Source organism: Simochromis diagramma, unplaced genomic scaffold, assembly GCF_900408965.1.
Source record: "Simochromis diagramma unplaced genomic scaffold, fSimDia1.1 OVJJ01000205.1, whole genome shotgun sequence".
NCBI lineage: Eukaryota > Metazoa > Chordata > Actinopteri > Cichliformes > Cichlidae > Simochromis > Simochromis diagramma.
Window position 1 is genome coordinate 1900280 of NW_024386782.1, and position 22897 is coordinate 1923176.

At 39.4% G+C, this 22897-nt stretch overlaps 1 protein-coding gene across 2 annotated transcripts in view; it reads left to right on the forward strand.

Annotated features, from left to right (window-relative positions):
- The window catches only part of LOC120723973 (guanine nucleotide-binding protein G(olf) subunit alpha), a 53692-nt gene extending 31750 nt beyond the window's left edge, over positions 1-21942 (forward strand). For both annotated transcript variants that reach the window (XM_040015855.1, XM_040015862.1), the window contains exons 6-12: positions 14219-14273; positions 14409-14482; positions 16544-16602; positions 17098-17218; positions 17499-17629; positions 17732-17799; positions 19503-21942. In XM_040015855.1, coding sequence (XP_039871789.1) covers positions 14219-14273; positions 14409-14482; positions 16544-16602; positions 17098-17218; positions 17499-17629; positions 17732-17799; positions 19503-19649 — 655 coding nt within the window. In that variant the 3' untranslated portion in view covers positions 19650-21942. The remainder of the gene's footprint in view (positions 1-14218; positions 14274-14408; positions 14483-16543; positions 16603-17097; positions 17219-17498; positions 17630-17731; positions 17800-19502) is intronic.
- Positions 21943-22897: the final 955 nt, after the last annotated feature.

The following is a 22897-nucleotide window of genomic DNA, read 5'->3' on the forward strand; positions in this document are numbered from 1 at the left end:
CACATTTGTTTCGATTCAGCTTTCTGCCTTTCTTCTCACTGCACAGTGTGGCTAAAGTACAAGAAACTGGATGCATCACTGTTTAAAGTTTTGCTGCCTTTGTGTTTTCAAACTTGTAGCGTGTGCATGTTTCAGATTTGAGACAACTGTAAACTTCTTGTGTGCATGATGCACACCGATATTAATATTTGGTGGGATTTTAAAAACCCATGTACTTGAAGTCAGACAGAAATATGAAACTTTTTAAACGTATAAACAAACATCAACTATTGGCCTGACTTTAATTTCAAGTACAGTATCAGGCCAGAATTCGACAGTTGAATCCCAACGGCACAGTAGTTCTTATTTTGATGGAAAAATAGAGAAACATTTGTTGGCAGGTAGGAAGTGGACTGGAGGAAGAAATGAATGAGGAAGAGGAACATTTTGGTAGCGTTATGGTGAGAGTTTTTTCTTTTCTTTTTATTTCCCAGCTCTAAAGTTGTAAACAACCAAACAAATGTTCCTCATTATGTTAGATTCAACCACCAAACAGGCCATAGAAACAGCACACCTTGTTGTTCGGGTAAGAACATTTTAAAGGCATTAAAAACATTAAGGCTTTCTCTTTTTTTTTTTTTTCTTTTTTTTTTTTTTTCTTTTTTCCTTTTTGTAATTTTAGAACTTTCTTTCTCTTTTTTTTTTAAGGCATGAATGCTTGGTAAACAAATTTTAAATGGTTTCAAACAAATTAAAACTCTTCTAGCTCTGTTTTTCATTTACATTATCGCTACATTACTAATTAAAAAAATTAAATACTTTGTACATAAAATGAGTGATGTAAAACCATAATCCAGATTAACAAAAACCTTTGTGTCGCTTGTTAAAATCAGATGACTCTCTTGTCAGCTGACTGAGGAATAATCAAAGGACGCACTATGGAACTGTGCGTGTTTGTGTTTGGCTGTATCTGTGAGTTATTTGAGGGAAAGGAAGGAGTGGTTTTGCACTGAAATGTAGGATCAGATCTGCTGGAACCTCGGTGGGACACCATCTACACAAACCACTGTCCTTAAGGTTGTTAGAGCCCCCTGTGGGACCGAGCCGTTCTCTCTCTTTTCAGTCGTCTCTTGAGGCCAGAAAGCGATAGCAGAGAGGATGTTGCGGAGCACATGAGAACACATGCCAAGCCTTTTCCCTGAGAGAGAGTGTGTGTATGTGTGTCTGTGTGTTAACCGCTTTTTACTTGAAGATGTTTAAGTGATGCCCTATGTGTGCCTGAGATTTTAGTTTTCCTCTAACTTAATTGTTTTGTCTATTCGTTGAGTTATAGATTCAAACAGCCAGCCTGGGTGGAAATTTGAAAGCGGTTAAGAAAGCCTAAAGCTGCCCAGCGTTGCATGCTACATGCCACAAGATTGGCTACACTGCCAATGTGTTTTTATTTTGTTTCTAGAGACCAGAGGCTCTGACAGCTTCTTTTAGCCTGAGGAGAATCACATTAGAAACACCACTCATTTCCATAGCACCTGATATACATGTTGGCTAAAGTGTCTAACATGTAAATCTGTGTCGTAATGTACAGTGTGAAAAAAGTAAATCATCACTATGGCGGTTTTAAGCTCAGTGTAAGCAGTGCTGCAGAGGACGATGAGAACTTATGCTCCACTTAAAGATTTGGGGGGTGGGGAGGCTATAAATAGATTTTTTATTTTTGGGTTAAAATGCACGTCCAGCAGAGAGACAGAGCGAGCCTCGTGAATGGTGGATATCTGTGAGTCTGTTACTGTGTGCGCCGACCACACACATACACAAATACCTTTCTCTCTCTCTCTTACACTCTCTGTCACACACACACACGCACACACACACCCCCTGCTGTTGACCAGGAGTGTAAAGGCATAGTCTGCTGGAGGACAGCAGTGGCGCTGCAGGTTCCCTGCTCAGAGATTGTGGAATGGTTGTCCATAGATCCCATCCCCTCCCTCCCTCTCTCCTCCCCCTTTTTTACTCCTCCTCTCTCCCCCTCGCTCTCTATCGCTCTCTCTTTACTGAGACTCCCCCTCCTCTCTCTCCCCCTATGTCGCTCCCTTTTCTCCCCCCACCCCCCTTAGAGCTTATGTAAACTAGCTGTGGAGCCAGGGCAAGCTGAGGCTATTTTTAGCAGCAGCACTGCAGAGCAGAAACTGGCTAGGGTCACGTGTGCGAAGCCGAATCAAAGGGAGTATCCCGGCAATGCGCTGTAAACAAAGGGAAGGTCAGTAGCAGAAGGTGAGACACAAAACGCCTCTGTGTTGGTTTTGTGTGTTTCTGTGTGTGTGTGTGTGTGTGTGTGTGTGTGTGTGTGCGCGTGCATGTGAGAGAGAGGGAGAATATACACTTCCTGACTATACTTTCTCTTAATGCCCTGACATAAAACAAATCATTGTAAGTGTATGAATGCACTCATATGCTTCCCTGCTTTCTCTGTCTCCCCCTGCCCCACACACACGCACACACCCACACAGCTCAACCATTTCTTTCACTGCTGAGACAGACAGAGGGGAAGCTGAATGGATCAAAGTGAGGTTTGACACGCGAGGATACATTTTGCTGCCTAATCATGACCAGGCCTCCTCATCGGCTCCACACTCTCTCCCAGGCCTAGCAGAGTGAGCTACACACAGACTCTGAGCCATGCAGAATCTACGAGGGGGCACATGACTGTGTGTGTTTAGCATGTTTTGTCACACATGGGGATTTCAAACCCTCAGAGCACCACTTCAAGGTTGGCCTCAATGCGTTCAGTAGCATGCAGGCCCAGTTATCAGCGAGTCCAGAGGATAGTTGTGTCCAGCCACACCCAGGCAAAAGGGCTCCCTCCACCTCAGCCACTAGTCAAACAAGCCTCACCTTTCACCTCCTGTGGAACGTGGTCAGAATGGGACACAATGCTATTAATAGAAACCTTTTTATATAGATTTTTTTTTTTTTTTTTTTGGTGTCACAGCGGTTTGTTGACAGTTTGAGCTGTAGGGTGTTTTGTCAGGCTGAGCTAAAAGAGGTAGCTTGGAGGCTAACTTAAGTAAACACTTGGTTGGGTGATTTATTGTTGCAGGCATTTGTAACCTGAGATTTTACAGCTTTATTATACTGAAAGTAACCACGTAGACATGGCTATCCCCCCCCCTCCACCCCCCCACCCGAGTCTAAGAGGGTCATGAAAAGAGAATATGCTACACCAGCGAACATCCGGTTCTTCCTCTTCTTCTTTTCCTGTTGTGGTTTTTCAGTGACTGATACTCTCCACTAAAGCAATATTTATTCAGAAATGTAATTCTTCTGCTGATGTGCTTTCACAGCTGCTACAGGTTACAGATGTACTTACATGTGCATGTTATGAAATAGTCTCCGTGTGTGAATACTGGAATATAATGCCCATACAAAGTAATCAGTTGATTTACATTTCCTTGTTTCATTTTCTCAGTCGTGTGGGTTTTGCGATTCGACTATATATATTTCAGTTTTTGGGTGTATTATTAAATGTTAGACGTTACTAAAAATTGTTACATTTAAACTTGGTTTAATATTTTCTACTTTACACCTGTATTTGTTGTAAAAATGCATCTGGTGCCATTTTACCAGACATGATACATTCACAGAAGATTACTACTAGTAGTTGTAGTGCTGCTGCTTCTGCTGCTGTTGCTGTGACTGAAATGGATGTAGGATTTGTTGACAGAGCTGCAGTTGAGATGTTTTTTTTAAGAACCATTTCAGATATATTGGTGTCACTGATTTTTATGACTGGTGTTTACTTTCAAATTCACAACTTTGATTAGGTAGACATATTTCAAATATGTTGGCCTAATGAAAAGCAAAGGAGACTTATTGTGCTCTCATCTCATAGAACCCAAGGTGTGCCCAGTGTTTTGTTTTTTTTCTAGGTAGAAAGTTCTGTCTGCCTTGTGGCAGGTATTCACTAAACCATAAAGTCCTTTATATATTATAGAATATCTAAAATAAATCTTTTAGGCATTCTTTATTTAGCCCGATACAATTTTATTAAATAGTACATTGAGTAAGGTTTTTTTTTCCCCCCTACTACAATAATCTGTGATACCTGTTTGAGTCCTCTGACCCTGTTTTGCACTTGTTAACTGGGAAAATAATGACACGATGCACTCACCCCACTAATCGCAAACACATCAAATCATGTCTCTTCCATTTCCCCTGATCTGCTTGCATCACAGGAATGTGAGGGAACTAATTTGTACGAGGGATGTTCCTGGTGACTAATTTACTAGTCAAAGAACATTAACCAAAATTAAGAAAGTAATCCACAAAAAGATAAAAGTTGAGTGCAGGCTAAACTTTGTCCGCACAATATTTGAGAGTTGTGTGAGACTGCTGAATCACATTTTATTCAGTATTCACTTCAGTCGTTTTCATTGCTGCTGAAATGTGTGGTTAATTGTGGCAAGCTTGGCACACACAGGTGACAGCAGTAGACTTTCTTACCTTGCATGTTGATGTCCACACATCTGTTGGGTTTTATGGAAGTTTTTCTCTGACACAGTCCAGAGACATACTAGATTAAAAAAACCAATAGTAATAATAAAAAACTGCAGAACTGTGCTGGGCTTTGTGGTTCTCTATGCGAGACAGAGGGAGTACTAATGAAATAATGAAATATGAGCTTGTTTTACATGCTAGCATTTCAGCTGCCAACTATCAAAGGCAGAAACTATTAACTATTCAGGTGAATGGTTTAATCTAAAACAATATCTGGACTATCCTGCTGCGTTTTAAGGTGGTTTGAGTTTTTGATTGTGTGAGATGTGTTTATCTCTGTGTATAGCTTAAACAAGGCTACCTCGGTTTCACCAGTGGTTTGCATTTACCACTTGGTCGTAAAGCATCATTTTCATTTTGATATGTGTCACCTGGGCCACACCTGTTTCAGTTATTCTTGTGGTTTAATGCCCTGTTGTTGTTGTTTTTTTGTTTTTGTACTTTAAACTTTGCCACAACCAACACTTTGTCTCTGAAGTTCTGCCTGACTTGGTGTGTTCTTTGCATGCATCACACAACATTTTACGTAGCTCCCATTCACTTAAATTGTGGCTGTTGATTTTGGTTGAATGGTTCAAGAAGTTACTTAATACTTTTATCTTGACCTTGATAGAAAATGTCAGGAGATCAAGGAAAGAATTAATAAGGACATGGGAAGAGAGAGCTGCGGTGTGCAGGGAGTCCAACTGCACTCAAAAAGCTTCTTTAATAATGTGATGGTTGATGCCATTGACATGGTTCTGCAGTATGGTGGTGTACCTCTGAAGATGGACTACAAAAAGTGAATATTTTAAGTTTCAAAGTCCTTCCACTTTGTTTTGTCCACTTTTTAAAAATGTAAATCTACGGCCTGCACACAGCGCAAAATCCTGATAACCACATTTTATTGCTGCAGTATAATATCCATCATTCACAAAACACATCAGCAGGTTATGACATGAAATGGAAAACACATTGTTAACATTTACATGATCTGTGTCTCTTGTCAGCTATGTTGATCGTTTGTTTCTAATGACGGTTGCGAAGTGGGTTGCTATGAATTATGGGATGGCATTAGCTTCTTTCCTTTCATAAAGGATGCTCCAGTGTATCCTCTCCTAAAGCGGGAAATAAATGAAGCATTGAAGGACCTTCCCTGAGTATCTAGAGAATTCGATCCAGCTCTTATTAAGGCTGCCACGCAGATACTTCCTGGTCACTTCACTCTGTAAGCAGATTTGACCATTCATCCAGAACTTGTGGTTGTATTTTACTCGTGAGCATGAGAAGGTGGATTTGGAAAATAATCTAAGCCGTGAGCTTGTGGTGGCCTCCCACCAAACATACAGATGCAGTATACAGTGACACAAATACAGTAATAGAAAGCCAGCGCAGGCCACGGTTCTGCTGTGTGTTGATGTATGAGCGCGTCTGGGAATGGAAGGATACAAGTGCAGCCTGGCTTAGGAAGAGAGGGAGAGAGAGGAGTGGTATGGACTGTCTGGGGTTGCCATGGGAACCCAGCTGCTAAAACCAGGCAGGGTCAGTGTGGAAGAGAGGCTGCATGCAGCGCGAGAGAAGGGATGCCACCCGGAGGCCTGTTTGCAAACTACACAAACATCATACGCACTGAAGTTCAGGCTGAATTCATCTTTAAATAGTAAGAAAGGAAAAAGAATATTAGCTCTGTTTAGTGCAGAGTTTTCTTTCATCCTCTGTCATTATGGATTATTTCCTATCACCAGGTTGCTCAGGCCTGTAGAGCTTAGTTCAGGCTTATGCAATCTGCACTGATACTGTAGACGCCCCTGTCTAATATTAGTCATTGGTTATTGACTTTTGATTAGGGGAAAAGAGGAAAAGCTCATTTTCACTGGGTCACTGGTTGACTTCCAAGCGGAACAACTAATTTGACATAGAGGCTGCTGTTGTTTACAGGCAAGAGATTTGAAACCTGCTCGATAATGTTGATTTAGACTATTTTTACTAGGTTTTCTATTTCTGGCACAGACTCATTCAGTAGCTTACTGACAGCGCATCGATGTCGGCCTTCAATATTATTTAGAGAAACCCATAAGTCAATGGCACAGTGAGAACTGTATTTGGGAGCTCCACATGGGACACAGTTCACTCCCAATGTTCCCACTGTAGCTCCAATTCAGAGGCTGAGACTATTTTAAACAGAGGTAATGTAATGGTCCGCACAGACACTAAGCAGAGACAAAAGGGCATTACAGGCTATTTTACATTTTTATACAACACCTTTCAAAACCATGACTTGATGCCGGCCTGGAAGGCGAAATGGAGGCCTTGAGATAAAGCAGGCTCTTTTGTTTACACAAGATTTGGTTTGACTTTCAGGAGTGTCTCCGTTCTTGCTCCTATATTTAGGAAGTACCCACTGAGCCGTTGATGGATTTGTCTAGTTTCAGATCCATCTCCCAAACTGCACAGTGTTCCTGTTTGGATGGATGAGCTGAACCCCGGGCTTGGATCTTTCCAGCAGGTGACCGGGATCCTGCACAGCTCCACCTTCGCTGTGTCCCGCCGCACGTGGCCCTGCGTGCTGTACCAGCTCAATACATCGGACAGGCCGTGTTATGTGACGAGCTGTGCAGCGCTGCCAGTTTTGTTAGGATACTGGGCGTGTTTTGTAAGAGAAGACAGATGAAGCGTGGAGTGGAAGTTCTTTAAGTTTACAGTTGGTGTGTAGATACTAGTTTAGGTTAGACTTTTTGAAATGAGTACAAGTACAGCTGAAAACATTAGTCTGCTGATATAAATATAATCAACTCTTTGGTCATTTTTTAAAAAGAAATCTGCATTACTAAAGTGTTTTCAGCAACAATAACAGAATACGCTGCTTTTTGTTTTTATGAAATTTTTGTAAATTCATGGCATTATGTTTTTGCAAAAAGTCTCTGTCGCTTTATTTGACATAAGTTTATGCATTTTCCTGTTATTTCTAACTATTTCATAAACATGGCTATTATGCTAAAGTAAATTCCGGTAGTTTTCCTTTCCTTTCGGGGGCACACCAAAAATTCCTCAAAGCAGGAAAAACCCCCAGCACTGCTAGCTTGAGAAAAAGTAGACACCTGAATTTGTTATCTTTGGCTGTTGGAAATTGTAATCATCTTCTGACATTTTATAGCCGGAGTTGTTAATAGAAGTGGGAAAGTCCTCAGAGAAAGTGGTAATCCATTTAAACACAGTTAAAGTGGGAAATACTGAACTGTGAAAAGAGGTTTGAATATTTGATTTTAAAGCAGTAAATGCAAAGACAGTTTGTACTTTGCATGCAAATGGTTGTTTTCAAAGGGCTTAATTACCCATAATGCTCTTGGAAATCAACGCAATGAAAAAAGATGCTGACTACTCATGTTAAGGGGCAAGTTTTGCCTAGTTTTAATGTATGAAAGCATGTGGGTTTTTTCTTTCTTTTTTTGTTGTTGTTGTTGCTCAAAACAGACTAAATTGTATGTGGTGACCACAACTAGTCTGCATATAATTCAATTTGTGTTCTCTTAACTGTAAAATTCACAGACTTCTGTTATTTTCAGCCACTTTCTAAGCAACAAACGTATTGAAGCTTGATTAAATTAAGCCCAGCTTAAGAAAAACTGCCTTTCACATTTATTCAGAAAAATATTTGGGGACTTGGATCTATACAACTTGTACACAATACAAAACTGAATTAAATGCACATTACAGATAAAAATACGCACAGTTCAAACAGAAAACATTTAAATGGAGGGTTACCAGTTAGAAACAGTGCAGTGGGTCTGTTGTGTCCAGCAGTGTGTTTTCAGGCGCTGTCACCAGCCAGTTGGAGACTAAAGTGAGAGTCCATTATACTGGCCCGAGCGCTCAAAATATGGAAACTATTGATCGGATCCTCTGAACTGCTAATTAAAGATGGTCCGCTATTTGTAAAAAGTCAACCCAATTATCAAATGAGCACATGAGTCTGGGTTGCTGTGGGTCGGTATGAAGGTTTCCAGTGTGTTGGAGGGGATTTTTTTTTTTTTCCCCCCCAGTATTTATTCCTGTGTCTTTTGATGTCTTCAATTTTGTTTTGCTTTGGACACGTGCTTTTTTTTTCATTTTTTTTTTTTTTTTTTTTTTCATGCACATAATTAGATTTTAGCACAAATTTAAAAGTGATCTGTTCTATTTTGGTCGTCTCCTCCAGATATCTGGTTTATTTTGGTTGTTTCCTTGTTGTGCCTGTTGCAAGGCAAACGTGTACCCGAAGAAGGTCCTGTGGAGCTGGGTGGCCAGTGACCCTGAGCTCCTGGTGGAAACATACCCACCATGAAAATCTTCCCCCTGCACCCTTTTCTGCTCAGTGGGCAGCAACATGTTGCCCGGGGCACTTTGCATTAACTGTCCCTCAACATATCGGAGTGCTTGAGTGAAGCTCAGCCTGAGTATGTGCAATAATGCTTGTGTATGTGTTTCATGGAAAGACTAGGCAAATGGCACAGAAGAACTAGAGGGGGTGCACTGCTAAGTGAAATGAACGGCTTAGCCATTTAGCGCCATAAAGGGGCTTTTTTTTTTTAACCTGAAGATAGCACTGTGAAAGCTCATCTCAAGCAGGGACGTGTGATGATGTTGTTTGTGCTGTGGTTTAAGTAGAGTTTTGGGAATTGTTACATCCTCGCTTTAGAAAGTAAACAAAAACGGTAAAGAAAGCTAAAAATTGTTACGATGCCTCTCATTGGTGGGGTCTGACTATATTGAACTTGCTGTGTAGTATATTTCTTATGTCAATCCATATGATTCTGCCCACAACAAAGTTTATACATAGCACACAGGCTGGCCCACAGCACCAGCCCAACACAAAAAGAATAAGAGGGGGACTGTTAAGAGAGCAGATTGTTGGTATTTTTTCTTTTTAACTTTAAATATATATACAGAAACAAACTGTCATGAAACAGTAAAAAAAACCTTCTTTATAAGAGCGCTACTGTGCCAGGCTAAAAACAAATGAGAAATTACATCTCATTTAATGTGGTTTGATGGTTGTGAACAAATTTTAAAGTCATAAAACTAATTCATAAATGCCAAGCATAGTTTTCTGTGTATATATTGTACACATGCTAAAAACAAAGTGGCAAAATGGCGGCCTGCTATCCCTCCAAAGCCACAAATATGACAAAATGACCACATCACACAAAGATCTCCGACGCCAGCGTTGAGCAGTTCTCGGAGGAAACTGAAGAAACTGAGCACAAACCACAGATTTCTCTGGACCTTAAACCCGTCTATTTGTAGCACTCAACCAGAACAGCTGTAGTCACTGTAAACTGCACTGAAACCTTTTGATAAGGCATTATCTGGTCGGCCACTTGATGATCAATGTTATCTTTTTCGGCCTTTTTTCCTGGATCCAGTACTCTTGTTTTTTCTCTTTCTTTTTCTTTTTCTAGCCTCTTGCCTGGTACAGAGACTATATTTGGATCTCCAGTGCTCTACCAATAGTACTTCTGTCACATGGCAGTCACAAAGCACTCAGTAATTATAACCTAGCTGGGTTTCTGCAAGGAAGGCTGACTAAAAATACTCTCACATTGTTGCAGCAATGGGGCAAAAAAGCTGGAGAATTTTAAAAGGCTTTGCCTGTATTTTTGCGTGTCTGTGTGTGAGTGAGGAACACTTTAACATATACTGCGCCGTCTCAAATAACGGTGCAGTGCAGTGGGGTTTACTGGTTGTGTTTCTCGTCTCCAGAGAAGCGCTAATTGGTAAATAATATAATTAATTGTGTAATATGATGGGTGTGCTTCATGTTGTATGACTTCAGAGCCAGGACAAAAAGTAAACGCTGTGCTCTAAACCGCAGATTCGTGTTTTCTCTCTCTCAGCGCTTATTTTTATTTATCCGTCACATCTTTTAGTGTTTATTTAAAATCATGTTTTGTCTGTTATTGTACTCAAAGTGAACTTGATTATTTTCTTGATCACTAACCTGGTGTTATTTTGGTAATTGAGTATTTCTGAATGTGTGAATTGGATAATTTATAGTTGACAGGTGAAATTGTTTAAAATATTGAATAAATGATAAGTGATAGGTACTTAAATGCATAATATATTGTGTAACACGCGCAAACACGTCAACCGAAAAGGTGACAGACTTATGGAAAACATGAGTATTCTGGTTTTAGATGATAAAGCATGTTTGAATGATGCTTTTGAAGGAGCTTAAAATGTAAGAAATATTGAAGAGGAATTGACGAGAGCCTTTAAATTCACAATTCACAACTTGTAACATTAATCACAGTTATAAAATAAAGCAAAAAAACCTCGATGCAAGTCAGCTTCATACTTTTTATCAGCTATTTGAGTTTGAATATTTTGAGATTTTTTTTTATTTTTTTATCACAAATCTTTGTTACATCATCTCAGGTTCTAGGACTTTGATTCATCACCATATTCTGACATTTCATAGAAGAAATAATTAATGCAGCAGACTAACCACTAAGAAAAGTGTGAGTCTGAGACCTGATCTCATGAAATGTTCACGCTGAATTTGCTTCCTACCTGATGAAACATTTTCAGAAGCCCACATTGTTTACAGAGTCTGGTTGGGTTTTTTTTTTGTGTGTGTGTTTTGCTGCCCATTTGTCTGTAATTGCCTATGTGCATCATTGACCTCTATACTCGTCAGAAATAACTTAAAATTAAATTCTCATTGCTACGACCCCAGCTCCCCAGGGGAAGGGAAACATTAACAACCACTTGAAAATGGGTTTGGGGAAAATTATCATCTTTTACTGAGTTGAAGTCTACAGAAATAATATAGCTAAGCGGAAAATAAAAATAGGACAGCTAAAGGCAGCAAGAGCTGCTAAAAATAATCATAACCAAAAGAGACTCTTACCTTAGGTTATTTTCAGCTTCCTGCTAAAACCATATAACAAAATAAACAAAAACACTAGTTTTACTTGTCTTCACAAACTCCTCAAACTGAACACAAGATGATGTGGATTTTATTGTTTACTTGTTTTTTTTTTTTCCTTTCCTGGAAAACGCTGGCCAGTTTTGTTTATTCAGGACTCAAACCACTAACATTATACACATAATAGAATTATAGACAAAGAGATGGTAGATGCAGGGAGACACGTAACCATACAAGATGTAGTGTAAGATAGAAAATCCCACATGGATTGTGACGTTTCGTTACAAAGCAAACCATGTCCATAAACGTCTCCGGTGTATGTGTCAGGTCTGTAAAGATGATTTTCAGGCTGAATTGAATGTCTAAAACGTGTATTCACGTTCACCTTCAAAGGTCAGGTTGTAAATCAAAGACATTAAAGAATTGTGGGGAATTTTACATGCTGGATTAGAGTGTTGATCCAATGGAGAGGAAGGGTAGTAAAATAATAAAAGGACAATTTTTAGATCCCAACTCAGGCTATGGTAATGTGTCCTGAGCACTTCATCTGTTACTTACTTAAATATTGCATAATTAAAACGGCACAAAAAGAAATTACATTACATACATGTATTTTGGACGTCAAATGCGATGTATAACCGGCTGATTTTGGACAGCATTTTTATTTTTATTTTTAAATAATGATGGCGTCTTTGGTTTCCAAGTGAACTGCTAGAGTTAATTTCAGATGTGACCTTCCTTTTCTCTGTACTGCATATGTTAAACGTAATCATCCTGCAAGCGTATTTACTGTTCATGTATATGTATTTACTGTGAGAAAGTGGAGTGCTCTTTCAAAAATAGCCTTACTTCTCCTTTTTTGTGGGCAGAAACAGTTGGTGTGATGAAAACATTGTTGTCGGAGCACATGAGCAGCGTCTCTGTTATCTAATGGTTCATAATAGAGCATTCATTCTCGGTTATTTAATTCTCATTGGGTGTGTTAGGTGTGCTACTTGTAGGGCTGAAGTGAAAATGAACTGACTACAAAAACTCTAAACCTGAACGCGGATCTTCTGACGCTTTGGGTTTCCTGTGCACCGCAGCCGTGTTGGCTGTCTTGTGATAATGTGAAGCTGGCGAGCGTTTGGGTAGAAAATGAAGGATGTGAGGGGGAGCCTGTTTGGTCCACATCTGTGTCCTACTTACTAGAATCACTCACCAGCTTCAGATGTAGATGAGGAAACTTTGTAAGATGTACACACTTTTATCCCCTCTGCTCTGACAGACACTTTGTACCATTCTTTCTATAAAATGTGTCTGCCATATGGCATGGCTGTGACCTGGAGCACTTTGGATTTAATTTGAAATAAAGCAGGGTGATGGAGATTCAGATGTTCTCTTCCTGATGGAGTAATCAATCAGGTGATGGAATAATGTATACGCTTTTTGGGAAAGTGACATTTTCAGTTGTTTAAATTGTTTAACCCATAGTCCTCCAAAATAATAATAGAAATATTATAGTTTGCTGCCCCTCCCTGAACCTGGTTCTGCCGGAGGTTTCTTCCTGTTACAAGAGAGTTTTTGCTTTACACTGTCTCCAAGAGTGTGCTCACAGGGCGTCATCTGATTGCTGGTGTTTTTCCTCTCTAATATTGTTGGATCTTTACATTACCATACAAGTGCCTTTAGGCGACTGTTGTATTGATTTGGCGCTACATAAATAAAAGTAAATTGAAATTGAATTTTTCACATCTTCAATGTTTTGCTTTTTTTGGTTTTTGTTTTTCACAAAGAAAAAAAAAAGGGGGGGAAAAAACTTTTTAAATTGTTGTCACTTTACTTTAGGAAAGTAAATAATCATTAAATCATATAAACTGTGTGCGAGAGAGCGCAGTTTATAGCTTTTTTTTTTTTTTTTTTTTTGCGAGTAACATATGAATTTTGTGCAGTAAGCACTTTTGTATTGTAAAAAGCATTTTTGCTTTGTGCCCCGTTGTTGGTTAATTTCTTACCCTGTCATTCAGTGTTGCTTAATAGTAAAGCTGTTAACAACAGCAAGCTAGATATCAGTGAATCCGTGCTAAAAAGAATAATGTTGAAATATTAACAGCTGATCTATACATTTGGCTCGTGGACTTATTCTTAATAACATTGCGCCTTGTCTTTTCAAATACCCGTGGTGTATTTTAAATGTATCATGGCCCTTGGACCGGCCTTGCTGGAGTCTTTTCATGATGTGATCCAGATGATCCAGGGGCCTGCGTGACCATGTGTCCCCAGCCTCGGTGTCCTCATCCTGCCTGCTGTGCTGCAGAGAGGCCCAGCTGCTGCTGCTACCGCTGCACATGCTCTCTCAGTAGTGAAGAGATGGCAACAGCAAGCTGTCTAACCTCCACAGTAACCGCCTTATGTAATCACTCTGGCTAGAGACAGACCAAAATAGCCCAGACTGAGCAGGCCTGCCCTCTTGTGGCATACAGCTGCCTTAACACCGGCCTAGCAGGCCTAAAACAGGAGTCAGACATGGCAGCCGTTTCCTGCAGCATTCAGTGTAGTATGTAAATATTTTAATGTACTGCACAGATATAGCAAAATGCATTATGTGCCATTTGTAGTTTCCAGCTGATCAGATCTGGAGTTATATTTTTGGGTTAGTTCAGTGAAGACGACGTATTTATGAAAACAATGGTCAATTATTTTATAGTTTTACAGTTTAGTGACTTTACATTTTGTATGTTGATGACTCTTTCCGCAGCACATAAAAAATGGTTGGAAGACAAACAAACTTTAACTACTCTTCTGTTCCCTCCTTTGCAGTTTCCTGGACAGAATTGATTCTGTAAGACAGAGCGACTACACGCCAACAGACCAGGTCGGTTCTCCTGCCAGTGTACTCAGTATTAAATGTATAAATCACCAGCAAAACCCTGCCTGCTGTTTTTCTTTCTTTTTTCCCCCTCCTTTCCCTGAACTGCATGTTTTGTTTCTTTGTGTTCACTACGTGTAGGACCTGCTACGCTGCCGAGTGTTAACTTCAGGGATTTTCGAGACGAGGTTCCAAGTAGATAAAGTGAACTTTCAGTAAGTCTCTGCTTGACTTTAACAAGGACATAAACACACACATTGAAGACATGTTTGTCCCCATTTATTGTTTGCCAACTTTTGTAAACCCTGTTAGCAGCTTGTGTAGCCAGGAGGTAATAAGGCTACTTTGAAAAAAAGTCCAATTTGACATGGACATTAAATAAAATAGTTGGGAACAGGGTTAAAATGGGACCTTTGGGGTTGACTGCACAAAGCTGATCCAAAAATCTGTGTTTCTAGATATTTGTCTATTTGATAAACAAAATGTATTTTATCTGTGAGTCAATGGAAAAAGGAAAGGTTTTATTTATTTATTTAAGTGTTCCTTTGGGTGAAGAGCCAAACTTTTTTGGGTGGGGCAAAATGTTTTGTATATAAGAAGAAAAAAGTCTGATTTTAGGCAGAAAAACATGAAGCATGCCCGAACTAGTTGTGTAAACAGTACAGTCTTCCAGAAATGTTTCATCAGCTAAGAAACTATAGCCACATCCTACCGAACTAACTGAACAGCACACCAGGATTCAACATAACCATAACCATCTGATGGCCCGTTAAAAAGTAGGCTGGGAAGTTGATCAGCAGTTGCCAGCAGTATTTTCACATTAGTTGGTTTAAATGTGAAGGAAAGCTGTTTTTTGGGGTGGGGGGGGGGTTACACACTGATGCACACACAGCTCAGCTAACTTTAACTTTGAGTGTCGACAGCAACCACACCCCTCTACTGGGCCAAGCCTACAAAGGGACAAACGATTTACACTAATTATTTTCAGATTTGAATTATTATTATAAAATATAAATCTACTAGTAGATGATGCTATATTATCATAGATTATGGCAGCTGTAATCAGAGGAATTAAAGTGGCTACTGAAAATGTGTTCTGCTGGCTCTGGATATTGGTCTGGTTTTGTAACACAGATCTGGCAACCCTGACGTGTACATATAAATACCAGAAGGTCTCAGTTTTCATTGCCACATTCCTCTTTGTTTGTTGTTTGTTGGTTTTTGATGAGACGCCATTATAAAGTACTTATGGGAAGGATCAGTATTATCATTGTGTTTCCAGCTCATTCCATTATTTACACCCCTATGAACAAAATAATCACGAGCCCCGTATTCCTTCTAAAATTGGTTTATCTAATATTGCCTTTTATGCAGCAACTTTTCCGAACTCCACAGAATTGTGAAAATGAGCCCATCTAGGTGTTTTCCGGACTTCCAGTAATTTTCTTTTTTTTTAAAAACATTGGACTGTGCCTCCTTGTTGGATCACTGCCCTCTTGGGTGTTATTGCTATATTTACTCTGGCCTCGTGTTAAGAGCCTCAAATGTCATAAGTTTGTTCCTTTGAACAAAACCCTGAGCCCACAACCTGCTCAGCAGCTGGAAGATGAGGTAGAAATGCACGTCATAGAGGTGACTAAAATGCAGAATGATTCCCCTGCGGTCGACCAGTGTGATTTCTGAGCCTGTTGCAAGTTATTTACTGTTGGTAACAGTTATTAGAGCAGCCGATAAAGGTTAGAGTAAATGTTTTGTAACAGCTTTGATGATGTCAGATGAGGTGACCCATTTCCGCAGTCGCAGACACAACAGTCTTATTCTACCATCTGAAATGGGCCTTTGTATCACATTATATCATCCTAAACGACTGGTTGAAAAAAGGTCTGGGTCATGACTTCCCTTTGGGTGTGCGTTTGTCATTATTCAGCTTTGATGACTCCCAAACATCCAGCCAGGGACACACAGACATTACAAATAATTTCGCCCTTCGTAACATTTATTAATTAATGGATTATTTATGCGTCCACAGCCGTTCCGTAAGTGTCAAGGATCTCTTTTTGCAAACCAGAAGCACATGTAATACGAGACAGAAACGCGTCTTTTGTGAAGATTTTTAATTTTATTTTGAGTCTTTATCAGGACAATCTGTGAAACAAAACTGGTGTGTCAGTGCCGTACAGTATGTACCTGATGCCCCCCCAGTCCTGAGTGATATGAGCTCTTTGATCAGAAGAGGGCAGCAGCGAGTATCTGACCCATTACTGTCTCTTCCACAGCATGTTTGATGTTGGGGGCCAGAGAGATGAAAGGAGAAAATGGATTCAGTGCTTTAACGGTGAGACTTTTCCTCCTTGTTTTCCTTCAAATAGCCACACTCTACATCCTCGACCTGCAGCTCATTCTCCTCCCATTACATCCTGCCCGTCTTAAGGCATTTTCTCTCAGCTCCAGCATCCCGTCAGTTGCACAAGGACCAGTCAAAATCTTAAACTGGTATTGAAGAGCCTAGTCTTTTGACTTGTTTATAGTCAAATCTGAGCTGTCTCGTTTTTTGTTTTCCTTGACACAAAGTGCTCTTTTAGTCGGTTGTTTCTATTTTTAAATTTTCTCCTGGTTTTGGTTTGCATATTACTATAAATTTTGCTTTCCTTCTCACTGCGCTATTGTGTGTTTTTTAAACCTTGAATGTTAATACATTTCCCTTAACTGGAAAGCACTTTGTGTCCACTCCCGTAGTTTTGAATGCCATATAAATAAAGGTGATTTGACACGACTTGAATATACTCCTTAAGACCAGTGACGTCAAAATCTATCTCATGTTTTCTTCCAGACGTCACTGCGATCATCTTCGTGGTGGCCAGCAGCAGCTACAACATGGTAATAAGGGAAGACAATAACACCAACAGGCTACGGGAAGCTCTGGACCTCTTCCGCAGTATTTGGAACAACAGGTGAGTCCCTATTTGTTTGTTTTTTTTGTTTGTTTTTTTAACTCAAAATGTTAGAAAATGCTCACTTTCCTTTTGCAATGAGAGAGAAGGCCCACATAAGGCTTAAAAAGTAGTAAATATAAGTAAATAAAACCTGCTTCTGTCTCACCTTTATCGTGATGTGTGTAAATGACTGTGTCAGCTTTATCTTTGAAAATCCCAAAATTTCCACGACTGAAGGGTGAAGCTTGTGCAGTTTCTTTAATGGTGTTTTTTTTTTCTTTTGTTTGTTTGTTTTCAGATGGTTACGCACTATATCCGTCATATTATTCCTGAACAAGCAGGACATGCTGGCTGAGAAAGTACTAGCTGGAAAATCCAAAATTGAAGACTACTTCCCTGAATATGCTCGCTACACCATACCAAATGAAGGTTTGTTCCTTCCTCAGTGCACCTGGCTCGTCTATGTCCAGACAGACTTTTGAATTCCTCGTATCGGTCTGTATTAACGTTAAATTTCTTCTTTTTTTTTAGCAACTCCTGAACCCGGTGAAGACCCGAGAGTGACGAGAGCCAAGTTCTTCATCCGAGACGAGTTTCTTGTAAGTGTATCAGCGTATGTCTGAAGTGAGCTGAAGTCAATCAGTGTCCAGCCACGAATACACTTGTCCTGTTAATTCATAACTTAGTATTTTACACACGTACCTGTAATCCCAGCTGGGCCTGTTATGTTGCTTTGAACCTGATGAACCTTTTCTGGTGGTGCCGACCTCCTCGTGGGGACAAGTTGTCCGCAGATGCGCAACGCTGATTTCAGCAGGTACTACTGCTGCTACGAGTCCTGCCGCTGATCGCGAAACACATTCTGTAGGGTTAAAAATTAAATTCGGTTGCATTTGTTTTTACTATAAATGTATTTTTTTGTATACACTCTGTAGTCACAAATAATCTTTAAGACACAAATAACATTATTATACAGATTATAACTTTATTAGTAGGACTTAATGCTGCAGCAATAACTTGAAGCATTTAGTTGAGGAAGTGAAGGGGTTACATCTGTTCTTGGTGTTTGAATGTGAGCTGTTCTGTGGCTGAATTTATTTCTTTCATATCAAAATAGTGACTCCAGCGTTTCAGTTTAATAGTGACCAATGTTGTTCTTATTTAGTGGGTAGAACAAATATGGGTCTAGTGTGGTTATCTGGCCAGTGTTTAACACGCTAGACACACTTACGGTCATGTAAGCTGTATTTAGGGACCGATTGCTCTAAAATTACTTGCCTCAGTTTCTAGTAATGACAGCGAGCTTGAAAGCTGTGAATTTCCCAGAAATAAATGCGTTATGATAGTATTCCTGTTACCTGGGACAGATACCTGGGAATATGTGTGACGGGAATCACGTACTCCAAATGTAGTGCACTTTTAGGAAGAATTATGCAAATTACAGACTTCCTCGTATCACAACTTTTTTTTTTGGTGCACATTGGTGAAAGATGTCATTTTTACAGATGCAAACTTTTTACAAAAGTGAAGACGAAACAAGCGCGGCACAGTGTAACTGCACATAACTACTGAGCCACTTTGTCGTCAGGTAGAATAATATTTTAAGTGTGAATTGTTAGGGGAACCCCCTGCCCCCAGAGTGTTTTCATCAGCGTCTGATACACACATCAGTCAGAATTAAACTGTGGCAATCTATTCATGCCTGTGATGTGATATCTAACCCATAGAGGGCGCTAAAAATAAGAAGTTGAGAGGCCTTTATGTGTCAAAGTACTGAAAGTGCACAGAAAACTTAGAATAGCATTGGCTTTAGCACATTAATCTTAAATATGCTGAGCAATATTCAAGGTAAGAAGCAGGAAAAGCTAAATGCTTCAGCTGAATTGAATAATTTAAATAATATATATAGTAAGGCGTGTGCTTTATTCAAAGATGAAATAAAACTATTTATCATCACATTTACAAACAAAAAGAAAACTGATGTGTGAAATTAAGAATGGTTAAAGGCCTGCTAAAGTCAGTCAAACCCAGTGGTGTTCAGAACAGATGTGATCCAGATATTTTGAGTAAAATGACAGTGAAGTGCTCAGATGAGTCACAGTTTAAGCTGCAGAGGCAGGAAGTAGTGTGATTTTTAGGTGGGGATGGTGCTGTAAGAGCTTTTAGCTGTAAAGAAAAATCAAATAATGGGGAAGGGAAAAAACGAGAGCAGCAGATCTGAGAAACTGAGGGAACATCAGGGAGGCTAAACGTGTGCTCGTGGCGTGGAGGATGTGACGTGTCATGTCTGTGTCCTCCTCAGCGGATCAGCACTGCGAGCGGCGACGGCAGACACTACTGCTACCCCCACTTCACCTGCGCCGTTGACACAGAGAATATCCGGCGGGTGTTCAACGACTGCCGGGACATCATCCAGAGAATGCACCTGCGGCAGTACGAACTCTTGTGATGGGAGACCGACTCCGTCAGCCTTCTGTGTTTTTTTTTTTTTTTTTTTTTTTTTTTTTTTTTCTCCACCATTCTGCAACCTTGACGAACCTTTCCTCCTGCTCCTCCCTGACTCTTCACCCCACATCCCCAGAAGAAACCCACCCCGACCGCCCCTCCTGTCGAGGACTACGAAGTACTACTGAAGTGTGTCAAATCCTCTTCCTCTTTTTAACTTCTTAGCTTTTTGTACTACTTTTTGTTTTCTCTCTCCAAGATTTCGTCCCCATTTCACAGATGTAAAAGGAAAGCTGGGGAACAAAGTTGATGTGTGCCGCTTCTTTTTATTTTTTCTTCTTCTTCTTCTTCTTCTTCTTTTAATCCTTCCTTTTTGAATGCCTTGATTTTTGTCATTCCACTAAGCCTTGGGCTACCTCCTTTTATTTTATTTTTTGCCCCTTTGTGTCCACTTTTTTTTGGCTTTGTCTTTGGACTTGGACTGGTGGGCGAGGACACATAAAACACACCTGGAGGACCTCAGTGCAGAGGCAGTATGTGTGTGTAATGAAGAGAGGGAGGAATGCCATGTGAACGAGTGTGTGTTTAACCGCCATGACCCCTCACCACCTCTTGTAATTTTTTTTTTTTTGGCCTGTCACCCCGCCCTCAGCCTCTCTGACCGCCTTCTTCTCCCCGCGTTGAAGACGGCTGGACGGAGAGGGAACCGAATGGATGAAGAGATAAATGCACTTTGCATCAGGTTCCTTAATAACTTTTGTTTTTTTTTGTTGTTGTCGGTGTTTTTTTGTTTTTGTTTTTTTTTCCAGAGGAAGCATACACACAATGTAGCATCACAATATTTATTATCCTGTCGCCCTGCTTGCCGAGCTGCAGGGCGGACCGAGCAGCCGAGAAGACGTGTGGAGCGAGAGATTGAAGATGGGAGGGGGGCAGAAATTACGGCGACTTGAAGACGGATTTTAATGAAGGAAAAGGGACTGAGCTCTCTGCACCTTAGCCCTGTTGCCTCCACGGACTCGGACCTGCCTCCTTTTTCCACACAAACCATCCTTTTAGCTTAGAGATACTGATGGGGAGGAGGGTGGGTGGGACGGGAGAGAAAAAAAATGTATTGTTTTGTTTTGGTTTTTGGTTTTTTGGGGGGGTTTTTGTTAACTTGTACACTGTGCAAGGTTGAATTATCCTGTACAGACTGTAAAATGTAATATTATTTTGTACAACTTAATTGAAAGAAAAACAAATCTACTTGTAGATCTTTGTGCCTTGATTATGGCTGTACCTGTAAATGAGCTCAGATGTAAGTATGTTTTCAACTGCGCTGTACAGCTTGATGTCAAACTCTATCGGCAGCGAAAGACTGCAGGTAGGGGACTTTCTCTGTAGAGTTTAGTTTTTTCTGGTTTATAAAAAAAAAAAGAAAAAAAAAGGAAATGCTGTTTAGTAAGAAATAAAAAAATAGGGGAAAAATCCTAAAAACCTGTATACATTATGCAAATTAACCACTTACCTGCAGTGAAGACCAGATGTTGCAGCGCCATGCCTTTTTTTTTTTTTTTTTCGTTCTGTTTTTTTGTTTTGTTTTCCCTCCTTTTATTATATATATTTTTTGAATTTCACAGCTTTAAACAAACATTTGAATTCCATTGAAAGTGTCCAAATTGCAACCTGGTGTTGTTTTAATAGGAACCAACGTTTTTTCGATATGAAGTGCGTGTGCATACGCGCGCGTATGTGTGAGCGATCCGTACTGATGTGCGTGCCTGTGCGCATGTGTACATAAAACAAACATAGACTCACAGATGCATTGTGTGAGTGTGTGTGTGTGAGTGTTGGAGAGCAAGTGTGTATGTGTGTATAAAATTTTATAAATGTATGTACATGTAAATTTATAGGTCTATATAAATATATATGTACAATTATACATGTTTAATTATGTGTGTGCCTAGGTGTACATACCTATGTATGTATACGGTAAATATGTATACATACACACATAGGAAAGCATGTTTAGAATGGAGATGAATAAATGAGAGCGTGCAATATTAGTAATTCTTTGGTCCTTTGGAGCCATACCCGATGGCACAGGCACTATGAATGTGTGAGCAGCACCCAACAAGACGAGCTCTTCTCCTTGTACAAACAGCATCAGCCTTTTCTTCTGCTACAGTACACGTCTATCCCCAACAGAGAGTGAACTGACTGGAGGTGCAAAAACCTTGTTTGGCCTGGGAGGATGATTAAATGACATTTTTATTTTCTTTAAATAAAGAGGCACATTAGAGGACTTTGCTTTATTTCCATCTTGGTGTCCAGTTGTGTCCGGATTTTCTTTATTCATTGGTGATTTAAAAAAAAAACAAAAAAAACACACAAATGTGGGAGACCGAAACGACCAAAACAAACAAAAACAAAAAATGATTAGATAAGTAAATCAATATGCCATTAAATGCACCAAAAATTGGGCGAGCATTTATAAAATAAATAAATACTAAATATATTGCTTTTTAAATTATATTTGGTATAAATCTCTAACATTAAAATGGTATAAATGGTGATGGTCAGTATTTAATACTGCATCAAGTAAGTTTTAATTTGATTCTTTAAATGTTTACACGTGTGTCACTTTTCCACTTTATCTAATTTCCCATTGAATTGACTTTATACCCAATTTATTACTTTTAATATAATTTCTCATTTTCCTCACCCACAAATAGTTTTTCTATCGGTTATTATTTGTAATACAAAAGCAAATAAAGCCAAAATATTACTCGTCACACTTTACAAATTAATTTATATTTGATGCATTTCGGCCATGTTAATTTTAATTCCTTAGAAAATAATTAATGATTTGATAAATATGCAAATTAATGCATCAGAAATAATAGTTATAAGTTCTGCATAATTGTGTTTTCATGTGGTTCTGTTAGTTTTTTACAATTACATCGCCTTAACAATATTTTACTTTCTCGCATTAGTTATTAGTTTCGAAATCTGTTTACTTCTGTATTTTCTTCTGTATTTTTCATGCGTTTCAAAGTATAAATACAAAAGCAAATTAACCTAAATATCAATTTATGCCAATTGTTATGGATTTGTTAATACCTACATTTTTCATATTTCTTTCATGCATCTAAAGGCATGTAAGGGTTATTTAATTACTACTTTATTTGTTATTTTTGCTGTTTTGTTACTAATATTTGAAACTATTGTGAGGAGAGCGAAGCTGGGTACTTTCGGTATCTTTTTGTT